The 16,704-nt window shown below is 44.7% G+C and overlaps 1 protein-coding gene across 1 annotated transcript in view; it reads left to right on the forward strand.

The window, feature by feature from the left end:
• cspp1b (centrosome and spindle pole associated protein 1b) overlaps window positions 1–16,704 on the forward strand; it is a 20,540-nt gene continuing 3,836 nt past the window's right edge. The window contains 24 exon segments of the mRNA XM_055866980.1: window positions 1–62; window positions 64–91; window positions 1,557–1,635; window positions 2,274–2,374; window positions 4,783–5,147; window positions 5,322–5,480; window positions 5,990–6,081; window positions 6,179–6,275; window positions 6,576–6,914; window positions 7,101–7,219; window positions 7,421–7,556; window positions 8,198–8,312; window positions 9,209–9,356; window positions 9,520–9,654; window positions 9,894–10,000; window positions 10,220–10,369; window positions 10,569–10,712; window positions 10,880–10,996; window positions 11,124–11,190; window positions 11,282–11,408; window positions 11,502–11,662; window positions 11,960–12,100; window positions 14,917–14,960; window positions 15,074–15,134. Coding sequence (XP_055722955.1) covers window positions 1–62; window positions 64–91; window positions 1,557–1,635; window positions 2,274–2,374; window positions 4,783–5,147; window positions 5,322–5,480; window positions 5,990–6,081; window positions 6,179–6,275; window positions 6,576–6,914; window positions 7,101–7,219; window positions 7,421–7,556; window positions 8,198–8,312; window positions 9,209–9,356; window positions 9,520–9,654; window positions 9,894–10,000; window positions 10,220–10,369; window positions 10,569–10,712; window positions 10,880–10,996; window positions 11,124–11,190; window positions 11,282–11,408; window positions 11,502–11,662; window positions 11,960–12,100; window positions 14,917–14,960; window positions 15,074–15,134 — 3,094 coding nt within the window.

Here is a 16,704-nt window from a genome sequence, read left to right on the forward strand (position 1 = left end):
ATGGAGATGGATAATGAACTTAAGAAATCCATCCAGCAACAGAAGGCCAGAGTAGCAGAGAATACAAAATCCACCTTACCTGGAAATAAGGGTGTGTTTCAGTGTTTATTTTTACTGTGGTGATAGAATGCTGAAAATGTTGGACTTGGGTCGTTCCATGTAATTTCAGCAAGCCATGACACCCATCATCTCAGATTGTTCTTAAATCGTTTCTGTAGTTAGAAACAGACAAGATATGCATTATTTTGTTGAAAATAATTTGATCGCTGAGAAATTAAGATAATAGATTGCTTGTCTGTCTGCCGCTAACTTTAGCAGGCTTGTAAATGTGCATGCATGTCGCACATGGTTAGTCGAACGCAGAACTGTTCATTGAGACAATGCTGAAACATCAATCCACAGATGAGTCGGTGACACATTTTCATTTGTGCCGAAGTCAAAATGAAAGAAAAGAAAGCCTGCAAATTCAGTAGGCTATGGTGTGAAATGGGCTTAGAAGTGTTGTCTTTATTAATGTTAATGCAGACTTTGGTGTGCTTATCAATGCTCAACCAAAAACACCTTTCTCCCCCACTTCTATCAATAAGTTATACAAAAGTATGACTGTGTGAAGTGTAAAATACATTCTCTCATTACTAAATGTGTAATGTGATATATTTTAACATTATTTTATTTTTTACACACAACAAATTTGATTACCATATTAATCAGTCATCTTCTGCAAATGAAGGGAATGATGACAATCTTTGCAGGAGGAAGGGAATCTGATTTAATTGGTCCTCAACTCGTGGCTCAGTCATTTAATTGAGGGTAAGTGGAGTTAGCCTCCCCCAGAGCAGGTTAGTTCTGAAGGATTTGTTGCCATAGAAATGTACCTTGCTAAAAGGTGTGCCCCTTTCTTTTTACTGATTATACAGAGTTTAACTCAGTTAATCAAAGTTACCTCGCTAACTGCTCAAACTTGCTTCGGAGGATAGCCCTCTGGTCCATAGACTGCTTACAAAGTAAGAAAACCAATGTGTAATTTTGTAAATTGGGTGAACTATCCCTTTATAATGATGGGGGGATTCTTTAAAAAAATAATCTAATCACCTAATAGCAGGAACAGCACCATCTATTGGTCAGAACAGGATCAGGATTTAGGATGGGACATAAACCCAACAACTTCAATAACCAATTTCTCTGAACAGGGGAGACATTTTTCTGGCGGACCATTTCTTTGGATTTCTCATGTCTAACTCATTGTCAGAAAAAAGCGGGGTCCAAATCAGATGTTAGGTGTTATATGAATCCTATAAAATCCTACAATCAATTAGGTTAATTTAGCAGATATTCATTTATATTTCAACAAAGTGATGTTGCAGGAATGCTAAACTTATATTTTCTGTCAACAGAAATTATTTCAGAACAATCTGAGATGGTGGGTGTCAAACCTCTTTCTTGTGCTTTTTAAGGTGGAATAACTCACTTGGACATGGGTGAAATGCATGCTACTTTGTGTTTGGTGACAGCTGAGCAAATTATTGCAATTTTCTGACCTGTGGCTGGATCAACAGACAAAAGATCACAAGACCTATGACCACACACTCAATGAAAATATCCCTCCATTTAAGTCGTTCACGGCACAAGGGAAAGGTACAGTATACACTGCGTGTACAAAACATTAAGAACACCTTCCTAATATTCAGTTGCATCCCCCCACCCCTTCCTTTTGTGCTCAGACCAGCCTTGATTTGTCTGGCTATGTACTCTACAAGGTGTCAAGCATTCCACTGGGATGCTGGCCCATGTTGACTCCAATGCTTCCCACAGTTGTGTCAAGTTGGCTGGATGTCCTTTGGGTAGTAGACCATTCTTGATAGACACAGGAAACTGTTGAGCGTAAAAAACCCAGCAGGGTGACAGTTATTGACACAAACCGGTGCACCTGGCCTGGTACCTACTACCATACCCCATTCAAAGCCACTTAAATATTTTTGTCTTGGCCATTCACCCTCTGAATGGCACACATACACAATCCATGTCTCAAATGTCTCAAGGCTTAAAAATCCTTCTTTGACCTGTCTCCTCACCTTCAGCCACACTGATTGAAGTGGATTTAACAAGTGACAATAAGGGATCATAGTTTTCACCTGGATTCACTCGGTCAGTCTGTCATGGAAAGAGCAGGTTTTCATAAAGTTATGAACCCAATTTGTAAGATACTTTGTAGTAGATCTAGATCCTGACCAATGGGAAGTCTTTTATTTCATGTATACCATTCTGTTTTTCAGAGGAGAGTTGTCTAAGTTTACCTTTGGGTAAAGACTATGAGAGGAAGAAACAGAAGTTACATCAAGAGCTCCGTCTGGACTACAGACACTTCATGGCTCAGGTAATAATATTACCAATGCCAAAAGTTATATAGTTGTTACTTACAAATGTGTAACCTGTCAGCATACATACATGGGCCACAATGTTTACTTGTGTGCGATAAACAAGAGCACTGGAATGGTACGAGTGCAAGGAGTCAGTGCAGTCTTCTACCAAATATATATATTTTTAAACAATGATCTCTGCTTTGGGCTGATTTGGCCAATTTGGACCATAATTATAGAAAAAAAATGTAAATGCTGCTGAACCAGGCCCACCCCTTCCCCTTGGTGAGAGGAGAGCTGCTAGGTAACCTAAGCAATGCTATGTGTAGCCTATTTTATATCAAGCTCTGTCAACTGAGGCCTCTTAGTTCATTCCAACTAGCCAAATCTATATATACACTGAGTATACAAAACAACAACCACACCCTCAACGTGAGCAAGACAAATGAGATGATCGTGGACTACAGGAAAAGGAAGGCTGAACACGGCCCCATTCACATCAAGAGTTTCAAGTTCCTTGGTGTCCATATCACCAACAAACTATCACGGTCCAAACACACCAAGACAGTCGTAAAGAGGGCACGACAACAGATTTTCCCCCTCAGGAGACTAAAAAGCTTTGGCATGGGTAAATAGCAATAGCGGGGCCATATACAGGGCGTACCGGTTCAGAGTCAATGTGCGGGGGCACCGGTTTTGAAGTAATTGAGGTAATTATGTACATGCAGGTAGGGTTATTAAAGTGGCTATGCATAGATAATAACAGAGTAGCAGCAGCGTGGGGGGGGGGGGGGGGGGGGGTTGCAAATAGTCTCGGTAGCCATTTGATTAGCTGTTCAGGAGTCTTATGGCTTGGGAGTAGAAGCTGTTTAGAAGCCTCTGGGACCTAGACTTGGCGCTCCGGTACCTCTTGCCATGCAGTAGCAGATAGAACAGTAACTAGGGTGGCTGGAGTCTTTGACAATTTTTAGGGCCTTCCTCTGACACCGCCTGGTATAGAGGTCCTGGATGGCAGGAAGCTTGGCCCTGGTGATGCACTGGGCCGTACTCACTACCCTCTGTTGTGCCTTGCGGTCGGCGGCCAAGCAGTTGCCATACAAGGCAGTGATGCAACCCATCAGGATGCTCTCGATGGTGCAACTGTCAATCTGAGGACCCATGCCAAATCTTTTCAGTCTCCTGAGGGGGAATAGGTTTTATCGTGCCCTCTTCACAACTGTCTTGATGTGCTTGGACCATGTTAGTTGACATGGTTGGTGATATGGACACCAAGGAACTTGAAGCTCTCAACCTGCTCCGCTACAGCCCCGTTGATTAGAATGGGGGTGTGCTCCCATTGTCTGTGAGACAGACACTGTTGTGTCATCAGCAAAGTTAATGATGGTGTTGCGCAGTCATGAGTGAACAGGGAGTTCATGAAGGGGGGAAGACAGGTTAAAGAAGGATTTATTTAATTTCTTATTTATTTTTTGTTGTTGAATTTTACCCCCTTTTCTCCCTAATTTCGTGGTATCCAATTGTTAGTAGTTGCTATCTTGTCTCATCGCTACAACTCCCGTACGGGCTCGGGAGAGACGAAGGTCAAAAGCCATGCGTCCTCCGAAACACAACCCAACCCGCACTGCTTCTTAACACAGCGCACATCCAACCCGGAAGTCAGCCGCACCAATGTGTCGGAGGAAACACCGTGACCTGGGCCCGGCCCGCCACAGGAGTCGCTAGTGCGCGATGAGACAAGGATATCCCTACTGGCCAAACCCTCCCTAACCCGGACGACACTAGGCCAATTGTGCGTCGCCCCACGGACCTCCCGGTCGCGGCCGGCTGCGACAGAGCCTGGGCGCGAACCCAGAGTCTCTGGTGGCACAGCTAGCACTACGATGCAGTGCCCTAGACCACTGCACCACCTGGGAGGCCCTAAAGAAGGATTTTTAAGCCTTGAGACCATTGAGACATGGATTGTGTATGTGTGCCATTCAGAGGGTGAATGGGCAAGACAAAAAATTGAAGTGCCTTTGAACAGGGTATGGTAGTAGGTGCCAGGCCAGGTGCACCGGTTTGTGTCAAGAACTGCAATGCTGCTGTGTTTTTCATGCTCAACAGTTACCCATGTGTTTCAAGAATGGTCCACTACCCAATGGACATCCAGCCAACTTGACACAACTGTGGGAAGCATTGGAGTCAACATGGGCTAGCATCCCTGTAGAACGCTTTCAACTCCTTGTAGAGTCCATGGGGAGAGGGGAGCTGTGCAACTCAATATAATGTTTGGTATACTGAGTGTATATTATTACAAAAGGGCTGGTAAAACAGGTCTCAGTAAAAGAAGAGAATTTGCTCAAATCGTCTTCTGTAAAAAATTTAAAAAGGGTGCTTGGAACCAAAAGTTGATCTTAAACTTGTCCTTTCCCCCTCATACATACAGGAGCAGATTGCCTTTCTCAGAGCTCCTCCAGATCTCCCTGATGTTCACTGCAGCCCCAGACCCCCGGTGCACCCTAAGAGGGTCCCCTCTAGGAGAGAGACAGCCACGCTGACCGAAGGCAAGAGGGGGCTGCACAGGGGAGGACACTTCCTGGTGGAGGGCAGTAGGGTGGAGGGCCTGAGGCCTGAGGATGAACTGCTTCTTCCTAGAGAGAAGGCCAGGCTGGTGAGAGTGGACTATGACTCTGAGGAGGACCTCACAGAGGAAGATCTGGATCTTATGGAGAGGAGGAGGCTCAGACAGATGGGGTCTGAGAGAGGAGAAGAGAGGAGGCGGCTAAGAAGACACTACAAAACGGACTTCAGGTGTTTTTAAAACACTCCCTTTGTGATACAAAGCATGATGTTGCACTTACCTGTAATGGATTCAGATGTTAGCTATGTAATGGGTTAATTGTTTCTGCTGACATGGTCTTCGCTATATGCTTGACTCTAGTTCTATGTTTGAAAAAGTATTGTTAACCTTCCTCTTTTGCGCAGGGACATATCAAGGCTCAGGGACAGGAGAGTTGAGCTGCCTGACGACGACACAGAGACGAGTCATTATGCAGACAGGAAGGAGACTAACGGGTCTGTTGTTCCCGATGAGGATTACTTAGAGGCACGCTGGGGGACATCATCTCTAACCCCCAAAGCCAAGTACGTCAAACTATTCGTATTGAATAACTATACCTATGATTTTGATAACATACATTTCTAAATGATTGTGATAACACCAATTTGGTACAAGTGAACACGATTGTATTGTCATGGCTCTCTTTTTGTTGTGGATTTTTAACGCAGTGCATTTTCTGTACGTAATGTACATTTCTGTGAACAACTGCTGAAATATTTAATCTAATCTGGATTAAAGTTTTAATTTTCCATTGTCAGGGACATTGGATGGAAAAGTACAAATGAAATGAGGCTGATGTCATACTGTCATCTGTTGTGCCTGGATCATGGCTTGTTCAAGCTTCTTGTGCCAGCTATTTGTAGAGATTTAGAATCCTCTCGTACAATAAAATCATATGAAATCCCCAAACCAGCCTAAAATCAGACCAAAAAAACACACACTTTCACTAAAACATAGACACTTATTGCTCAGTATTTTTCTATCTGTAAAGTCTAAGTGTACTGTGAGTGCTTATTGACGTCCTATCTGCCAGGCTGCAGGTACAAGCAGGGATGAGACCCAATGGAAGATCCAGATGCTCTACCAAGAAGGACGAGCCCGAATTTGCTACCGGACTAATGATTGGTAAGACCAATTCTGTTCAGATTTTTCTTAACTACATGAGTTTATTTGTTGATATTTAAATAAATAAATAAAAGTGGTGATATGGCATGTCTGACAGGGGCTGCAGATGCAGATGCTGCCTTGCAGAGAAGGAAGGAGAGGTACAGGCAGGAGCTGCAGGAGCAGATAGCTGAACAGCAGAGGAATAAGAAAAGGTGGTTTTTCATGTTTGTCTGATCCTGCTGTATGTGAAGAAGAAAGCCTTACATTATCCATCTTAGTGAGATGAGCTACAGGGTATACATAGACTTATTTTAGCAGCATTGTAGTCTGAGGTAGATTTGTTTATAAGGCTGTGTTTACACAGGCAGCCAAATTCTGATCTTTTTCCACTAATTGGTCTTTTGACCAATTTGATCAAATCTTTTGCCTAATAATTGGACAAAAGATCCGAATTACTGCTGCTTACTAGTGGGGAGAACCTCATGAACAGTCTATGTTCTTTGTCTTATTAGAGAGAAGGATTTGGAACTCAGAGTTGCTGTGACAGGGTCGACTGACCCGGAGAAACAGGCAGATTGGATCAAACCGCTTGGAGCAGTGAATGGTGGCGACCATGCCAGAAAGAGAAAAGACAACTTTTACCCATCAGGCCAAGCTGTGGACGTACCAGGTGATGAGTTAAATGGGAGGGGTCGGAGACCCAGTGAGGCGAACCGAGAGAAGATTCCCCCTGAGCAGCCCCGCGTGGCCTTCCAGTCCCCCCTGCTGGAGTACAGCCACGACCTGGGCCTCAGCAGTAGAGGCATCTCCCCTTACAGCCAGGCCATTCACAGGAGCATGGACACCCTCAGGTAGCGAAGAAGCAGTAATCCTCATATGCGTCCTAAATGGCACCCAGGGCTCTGGTCAAAAGTGGTGCACTATATAGGAAATAGGGTGCCATTTGGGATACACCCCTGATCTATTCAATCTGATACATTCACTAGATTGTTTGACAAAATTAAACATTGCTGTATGATTTAGAATTTCTGTTTCAGGATTCCAGGTTTCCTTCCTCATCCACCATCCACATTGGCAGATGCACATAGAAGTCCCTATGACAAGGTCTACCTCTACCATGGCGCAGGGAATCCACTGGACCCTAACCTGGCCAACTGTAAGCACTACCAGTCTCAGTTAAATATTCAAGCTACATCAGTAGATTCAAATGGTTAAATACTAGTAAAAAAAATAGATTGATTGGAGTGAAAGCATATGTTCTATGATCTAGCCTAATTTGTGTTTTGTGGTATTATATAATATGTATTGGGTTACATATTTCATGTGTGTTTATTAGTGTTTGGTGGTTCTATGTTAGATGGTCAGAATCCGCTGACAGGAGGGGGGCAGCCTGTGTCCTACCTGAGCCTTCCTCCTGCAGGGCCTCACCCCAGCCAGACACAGCACAGCCCTCCCAGTCAGCACAGTGGGAGCAGCCATCCAGAGCCCCCACAGTAAGTACCCTACTAGTCATCTTATTCTGTCTCTTCCCTTCAAAATCCACTCTTCAGTAAGTAAGCCTTGTCCGAGCCAAAGTGGCCCATAGGGCAGGAGCCTATCTTCTGTTTCTGTAGCATGAGGCAGCTTGATGTACAATTTCCCCCTAGACAGGATGCTAGTCTCTTCAGGTGGTGAGTAGTATTCTCTATTCACCAGTAGGGGGCACCACCTCTAAAGCTACCCTATTTGTGCCCTGTGTTGGACTTCTGAGAAGGTCATGCTCACTGGCCGTCTGGACAGACAGGACTGTTGTTCCCTCCCTGCTGAGTGACGACTGCAGCCTGAACTGGTCTGCTCTGGACAGCTCTGAGCTCTCCCTCCTCCCTTACATCTGCCATCTTTCTTTCTCCCAATAACTGTCCTCTTTCTCACTCTCCCTTCTCCTCTGGCAATCTGAACATCTTTCCCAGTGATAGATTGCATCAATGCATCAATAATTGCATCAATGCGTGAAATGTGACAAACCACATCAATTGTGTACCTCCCGTTTGCCATACCTTTTTGCATAGTATTGATAATTTCAAATTGTTACATGGACATATTTCATAGTAGTGAACACAAAGGAAAACATTTGTACATTTTTTATCTCTTTCAGCAGAACTGCCAGTGACGCTGCTATCATGGGTTCAGGGATTGGAGGATTTCCCGCCGAGCAGATCAAGCCATCTAAACAGTGTGTGTTAAGTTACAAGGAGGCACTGAGACAACAGGTACATTTTGAATGTGATTGTGGAAGGCAGCCGTGTCTTTCTCAATGCTTGCATGCATTTCGTCACAGTGTGTTATTTCGGCAGGGAGACACCAGGAAAGGGAGGAGTCAGCTTTTTTCCAGGTAACATATAAGTCCTGCCATAATAATTCATGCACATGAGTAAATGAGGGATACAAAGCATGTTTAAAGCAGGTTCTTCTACACAGGTGTGGTTCTGGGGTAATTAAGCAATTAACATTCCATCATGCTCAGGGTCATGAATAAAAATGCTGGTCAGGCCATTATTTTGACTACCATGGCTATGACCCCATAAGATGACAAAGCCCCCATCCACAGGGCACTAGTGGTCACTGAATGGTTTGATGAGCATAAAAATGATATAAACCATATGCCATGGCCATCTGTCACCAGGTCTCAACCCAATTGAACACTTATAGGAGATTCTGGATCGGCGCCTGAACAGGGTTTTCCACCACCATCAACAAAACACCAACTTATGGAATTTCTCGTGGAAGAATGGTGTCGCATCCCTCCAATAGAGTTCCAGAAACTAGTAGAATCTATGCCAAGGGGCATTGATGCTGTTCTGGGTCGTGATGGCCCAACGCCCTATTAAGACATTTATGATGGTGTGTTTATTTTGGCAGTTACATGTAGATGTGTTGTAGATTCAGATTTGTTTTTCTGAACCCATTCCCTCAGACATTCTCATAGCAGTATACCAATAGGTATGCCTATCAATATACCATTGCACTCTTTTCTATTGTCCTCACAGTGAAGACAAAGCACATCTGGGTTGTACAGAATTCAATAACTTTATTTGTCCTTTGAGGGAACGTCATTTTTGGATAATTGGTATTCTAATGAAAGTGTTCCATCCAAACCTGACTGCAGATCCAGGATAGACAGGAGCGGCGGAGGCTGGACAGGGAGGAGAGGGATCGCTACGAGGCCAAGCTGGAGGCAGACATGAAGAACCACGACCCCTGGGGGAGAGGGGGAGGAGGAGCACCCCTCAGAGACAGCAGGGGCAACCTCATCAGTATGTTCCCTCTGCGACTTCCCTCCCTCTACACTATGGTCCACATATTCTCTGTGTTTTTTCACCTTTCAGTAGACATACGTTTGGAGACTGAGCACAGAGGGAAGAATGTGTAATATTTAAAACCTTTGTAAAGATTACTAATCGTGTGAATTGTCACCAGCCGATCTGCACCAGATGCACAAGCATAATGAGGAGGCCTACATCAACCCTGAGACATGGCAGAAGATGGCGACAGCCACCATGACAGTACTCCGAGAGGAGGACACCAGACCTCCCTCCACCCACAGAGTCTCAGGTAGATACAGGTGCTTTCACATTGATGTGATTCTCTATAAGGCATATACAACAGGACAGAGAGGAAGGGTGCATCCCAAATGTCATCCTATTCTGTACATAGTTCACTACTTCCGACCAGAGCCCTATTGGCCATTTAGGACTTAACCCAAAGTGGTCGTGGCACCATGCCAACCTGTCCAGCTCGCTGTGTCAGGCTTAGCTAACATGTTATTTTGTCTGGTGGGTTTCTGTCAACAGGTTTTGTTCAGGCTCCTTTGTTTGCCAGAGGCAGTGTTTTTGGTAACCGGCCCACACCACAGCAAGTCCACGAACAGGACAAGCACAAGGCTTACCTCAAACAACAGGTACTGGATGTCCCGCCTCGGCACTGTGTGGCTAAAATAGTCTTTTCACATCATCAGCTGAAATTCACTAAGTCACGTAAAAAAGCTTATTGCAGCGCTTAAATAACAATGTTGTACTGATGCGCATTGATGGTTTGGTTTACCTTAGTCAGCTAAGATATGTGATTGGATACACGCACACACTCAGTGATTACCCTGGTTGTCTGTCCTGCTGCCTAGATTGAAGAGAAGCAGAAGAAGGAAGCGAAGGAGCGAGAGAGCCAGAGGCTGGAGGAGGAGAAGGAGGAGAAGAGGCTGGCTGAGCAGAGGGAACGCATCCAGAGAGAGTATGAAGAAGAACAGGACAGGAAGAAACGCAAGGAGATGGAGGTCAGTATTAACTGGACCAGGGCTTGGATTCACTAAGGGAGCTTTAGCGTTAGGTTACACTGCAATACTCTAGCTACTAGTATGAGTAACATGTCACTCAGCTGAATGCTATCATATGACATGAGTCATTCGGTTCAGGAAATCTTTATTGTAACACATACATATTTCAGAGGACTGAACAAGGTTTTTCTCCCTCCAGCAAAAATCCAAGAATGAGCAGCTGGTCCGTCTGGCTGAGGAGCGAAAGAAAGAGGCGGAGAGGAAGAAGAAAGAGGCAGAGGAGAAGGAGAACTCTGCCCTGAAGAAGCAATATGAGAAGGAGAGACAAGCACGTCTAGAGGAGGTGAGCTGACTGGAAAACGCTGTTTGACCCTCAACATCCAATACACATTAAGCCTATTCCTCGACTAGAAATCATGCTCAATGGAGAATCTCCATTTAAAGTACTCCACTTAATCTGTGTCTGGGAAACTGAGTTGAGTGATGACGTTGTGGTTGTTTGTCTAAAAGGTACCAAGGGAGCCGTCACCCCCCATCCCCACCCTCCAGAAGAGGTATCAGGCTCCCCAGTACACCCCCAGACCTCCGTCCATGGACAGCCGTCGCTCTACTGCCGTCTCCCTGTCTGTGAGTGACTTCCAGAGCCCACAGCATGTCCTTTTCCACACTACCATTGAGGGAAATAGTTTGACTGTGAGGAGAGATTAGTGGAGAATGACTGGGCCTGGTCTTCCTTCCTCTCTTCTCCCTGTAGGAGCGTTCTCTATCAGGGCTCCAGTCCCCTCCAGTCCCAGCCCGCTGGAACCAGCTGAGAGCTGCCGGTAACACTGACTCCCACAATAATACAATACATAGTAGTTAAACAGTTTTCTCTCAATTTCTGAGATACTGATATCTGTCTGTGCATGCCAGAAGACCAGCGGGGTGTGATCAGTGAACTGTCGGTGCTGCGCAGACAGCTGCGTAGCGAGCAGAAACGTCTGGAGGTCCAGCTTCTGCAGTCAGAGTGGGAGGAGCTGGACTCACCTATGAGTGACAGGTAAGGCTGAGGTGATGCCCTCCACTGTTGTTCTCATGGCTTCAGCAAGCCAAGGGTCCAGGCTGTGTGTTAGTTGTAGTGTCCTATCTATAGGCTGAACGATACTGTGTCCAGGCTCAGGGACAGGCCCCAGGTGGATGTATTTGACATGGCCAGACTGCGGCTGCAGGCCCCTGTCATGAGACCCTCCTCCAGGAACACAGAGCCCAACTACCTGCATAGGATCCATGACTCGCTACAGCTCCGATACAGAGGTGAAGGAATACAGCGATTGTTTGATGAATACTGGGCGGTCCCAAATGGCACCCTATTCCCTATGTAGGGTCTTGTCAGAAGTGCACTATATAGGGAATAGGGTGCCATTGGCACATAACTCAGGGCACTGATTGTTATACATGAAATCTAACAGCACAGTGTTCATGAAACAAATGCAGCAACTGGGGTTGTGTAGATCCCCTGTCACACTTTCCTTTTTTAGTACACTACTCTTTACCAGGGTGATCAGTGATGTCATTCAGTATTGAATGGAGAAGTCATTGTTTGTGCTGCAGATGTTGATTCCAGAGAGGAGGAAGGTCATGGTTACTGTGAGCCCCCTAGGGACAGAGCTGGACAGAGGGTGGACATCCAGAGACGGGCTGATTACAGGGTGCAGCAGCGCAGGATCAACAGCCTGAGAGAACCTGTTGACGGTCAGCAGCATTATCACCAAACACACACACACACACTGTCTAGACTCAATATCAACCTCTACTCACTGTCTAGACTCAATATCAACCTCTACTCACTGTCTAGACTTAATATCAACCTCTGTCCACAGACTCAATATCAACCTCTACTCACTGTCCACAGACTCAATATCAACCTCTACTCACTGTCCACAGACTCAATATCAACCTCTACTCACTGTCCTCAGACTCAATATCAACCTCTACTCACTGTCCTCAGACTCAATATCAACCTCTACTCACTGTCCTCAGACTCAATATCAACCTCTACTCACTGTCCACAGACTCAATATCAAACTCTACTCACTGTCTAGACTTAATATCAACCTCTACTCACTGTCTAGACTTAATATCAACCTCTACTCACTGTCCTCAAACACAATACCAACCTCTACTCACTGTCTAGACTCAATATCAACCTCTACTCACTGTCTAGACTTAATATCAACCTCTGTCCACAGACTCAATATCAACCTCTACTCACTGTCTAGACTCAATATCAACCTCTACTCACTGTCTAGACTCAATATCAACCTCTACTCACGGTCTAGACACATTATCAACCTCCTCTCACTGTCTAGACTTAATATCAACCTCTACTCACTGTCTAGACTTAATATCAACCTCTACTCACTGTCTAGACTTAATATCAACCTCTGCTCACTGTCTAGACTCAATATCAACCTCTACTCACTGTCTAGACTTAATATCAATCTCTACTCACTGTCTAGACTCAATATCAACCTCTACTCACTGTCCACAGACACAATATCAACCTCTACTCACTGTCCTCAGACTCAATATCAACCTCTACTCACTGTCCTCAGACACAATATCAACCTCTACTCACTGTCTAGACTCAATATCAACCTCTACTCACTGTCTAGACTTAATATCAACCTCTGTCCACAGACTCAATATCAACCTCTACTCACTGTCTAGACACTATCAACCTCTACTCACTGTCTAGACTCAATATCAACCTCTACTCACTGTCTAGACTCAATATCGACCTCTACTCACGGTCTAGACACATTATCAACCTCTACTCACTGTCTAGACTTAATATCGACCTCTACTCACTGTCTAGACTCAATATCGACCTCTACTCACTGTCTAGACTTAATATCAACCTCTACTCACTGTCCTCAAACACAATATCAACCTCTACTCACTGTCTAGACTCAATATCAACCTCTACTCACTGTCTAGACTTAATATCAACCTCTGTCCACAGACTCAATATCAACCTCTACTCACTGTCTAGACTCAATATCAACCTCTACTCACTGTCTAGACTCAATATCAACCTCTACTCACGGTCTAGACACATTATCAACCTCTACTCACTGTCCACAGACTCAATATCAACCTCTACTCACTGTCCACAGACTCATTATCAACCTCTACTCACTGTCCACAGACTCAATATCAACCTCTACTCACTGTCCACAGACTCAATATCAACCTCTACTCACTGTCCACAGACTCAATATCAACCTCTACTCACTGTCCACAGACTCAATATCAACCTCTACTCACTGTCCACAGACTCAATATCAACCTCTACTCACTGTCCACAGACTCAATATCAACCTCTACTCACTGTCCACAGACTCAATATCAACCTCTACTCACTGTCCACAGACTCAATATCAACCTCTACTCACTGTCCACAGACTCAATATCAACCTCTACTCACTGTCCACAGACTCAATATCAACCTCTACTCACTGTCCACAGACTCAATATCAACCTCTACTCACTGTCCACAGACTCAATATCAACCTCTACTCACTGTCCACAGACTCAATATCAACCTCTACTCACTGTCCACAGACTCAATATCAACCTCTACTCACTGTCCACAGACTCAATATCAACCTCTACTCACTGTCCACAGACTCAATATCAACCTCTACTCACTGTCCACAGACTCAATATCAACCTCTACTCACTGTCCACAGACTCAATATCAACCTCTACTCACTGTCCACAGACTCAATATCAACCTCTACTCACTGTCCACAGACTCAATATCAACCTCTACTCACTGTCCACAGACTCAATATCAACCTCTACTCACTGTCCACAGACTCAATATCAACCTCTACTCACTGTCCACAGACTCAATATCAACCTCTACTCACTGTCCACAGACTCAATATCAACCTCTACTCACTGTCCACAGACTCAATATCAACCTCTACTCACTGTCCACAGACTCAATATCAACCTCTACTCACTGTCCACAGACTCAATATCAACCTCTACTCACTGTCCACAGACTCAATATCAACCTCTACTCACTGTCCACAGACTCAATATCAACCTCTACTCACTGTCCACAGACTCAATATCAACCTCTACTCACTGTCCACAGACTCAATATCAACCTCTACTCACTGTCCACAGACTCAATATCAACCTCTACTCACTGTCCACAGACTCAATATCAACCTCTACTCACTGTCCACAGACTCAATATCAACCTCTACTCACTGTCCACAGACTCAATATCAACCTCTACTCACTGTCCACAGACTCAATATCAACCTCTACTCACTGTCCACAGACTCAATATCAACCTCTACTCACTGTCCACAGACTCAATATCAACCTCTACTCACTGTCCACAGACTCAATATCAACCTCACTGCTCAGTGCCTAAACACTCACTATTAAATCATCATTAATCACCGACCCGTTGACTGCTCTATCAATAACTAACTTATCAGGCCTTGTAAGGGGCTTAAATCATTTGTCTTTGCATTTTACAGATTGTTTTGACCTGTCACCACCGCAGCAACAAAAGCATTATTTGGTGAGTTTATACTGACCAGTTCATTTAGCTAGTGCACTGAACCACGTACAGTGTTTTATTTGCTGTACAGCTTGTGTGTGTGTGTCACTAAGCCTGTACACTGTTCTCCCCAGAGGAATGCAGTGGGGGATCCTAAGAGAGGTTCCCTGTTGGAGTCTGACAGTGCCTTCATTGGTAGGTCCCTTGTGGTTCACTACTATCCCTGTGTAGTAAGGGAAGGTGTGCGTTGGGAATAACACATGGGGTGCATCCCAAATGGCACTCTATTTCCCAAATAGTGCACTACTTTTGACCGGTGGCCTATGGGCCCTGGGTGGCCTATGGGCTCTGAGCGCCCTATAGGCGGCCTATGGGCTCTGGTCAAAAGTAGTGCACTATATAGGAAATACGGTGCCATTTGGGACACACCCCAGTTTTTGTAAGGGAAAGAGTGTCTTGAGAATCACACCACTAACTAGAGTACCAGTCAAAAGTTGGGACACCTGCTCATTCAAGGGTTTTACTATTCTCTACATTGTAGAATAATGGCGAAGACATCAAAACTATGAAATAACACATGGAATCATGGAGTAACCAAAAAAATCAAAATATATTTTAGGTTTTTCTGAGTAGCCACCCTTTGCCTTGATGACAGCTTTGCATACTCTTGGCATTCTCTAAACCAGCTTCATGAGGAATGTCTTGAAGGAGTTCCCACAGATGCTGAGCACTTGGTGGCTGCTTTTCCTTCACTCTGTGATCCAACTCATCCCAAACCCTCTCAATTGGGTTGAGGTCGGGTCATCTGATACAGCACTCCATCACTCTCCTTGGTTAAATAGCGCTTGCACAGCCTGGAGGTGTGTTTTGGGTCATTGTCCTGTTGAAGAAAAACAAATGATAGTCCCACTAAGCGCAAACCATATGGGATGGTGTATCGCTACAGAATGCTGTGGTAGCCATGCTGGTTAAGTGTGCCTTGAATTCTAAATAAATCAGTGTCACCACCTCCTCCATGCTTCACGGTAGGAACCACACATGCGGAGATCTGTTCACCTACTCTGCGCCTCACAAAGACATGGTAGTTGGAACCAAAATTCTCCAATTTGGACTCATCAGAACAATGGAAAGATTTCCACCGGTCTAATGTCCATTGCTCGTGTTTCTTGGCCCAAGCAAGTCTCTTCTTTTTGGTGTCCTTTAGTGGTGGTTTCTTTGCAGCAATTCGACCATGAAGGCCTGATACACACAGTCTCCTCTGAACAGTTGATATGTGTCTGTTACTTGAACTCAGAAGCATTTATTCGGGCTGCAATTTCTGAGGGTGGTAACTCTTATGAACTTTTCCTCTGCAGCAGAGGTAACTCTGGGTCTTCCTTTCCTGTGGCGGTCCTCATGAGAGCCAGTTTCATCCTAGCACTTGATGGTTTTTGTGACTGCACATTTTTCCGAATTGACTGACCTTCATGTCTTAAAGTAATGGACTGTCGTTTCTCTTTGCTTATTTGAGCTGTTGTTGCCATAACACAACTGATTTTAGAAGGAAAGAAATTCCACAAGTTAACTTTGAACAAGACATACCTGTTCATTGAAATGCATTCCAGGTGACTACCTCATGAAGCTGGTTTAGAGAATGCCAGAGTGTGCAAAGCTGTCATTTTTATTTAACCAGGCAAGTTAGTTAACAAATTCTTATTTACAATGACGGCCTACCAAAAGGCAAAAGGCCTCCTGCGGGGACGGGGGCATGGGATAAAAATATATA

This window comes from Salvelinus fontinalis, chromosome 17, assembly GCF_029448725.1.
Source record: "Salvelinus fontinalis isolate EN_2023a chromosome 17, ASM2944872v1, whole genome shotgun sequence".
Classification (NCBI taxonomy): Eukaryota; Metazoa; Chordata; class Actinopteri; order Salmoniformes; family Salmonidae; genus Salvelinus; species Salvelinus fontinalis.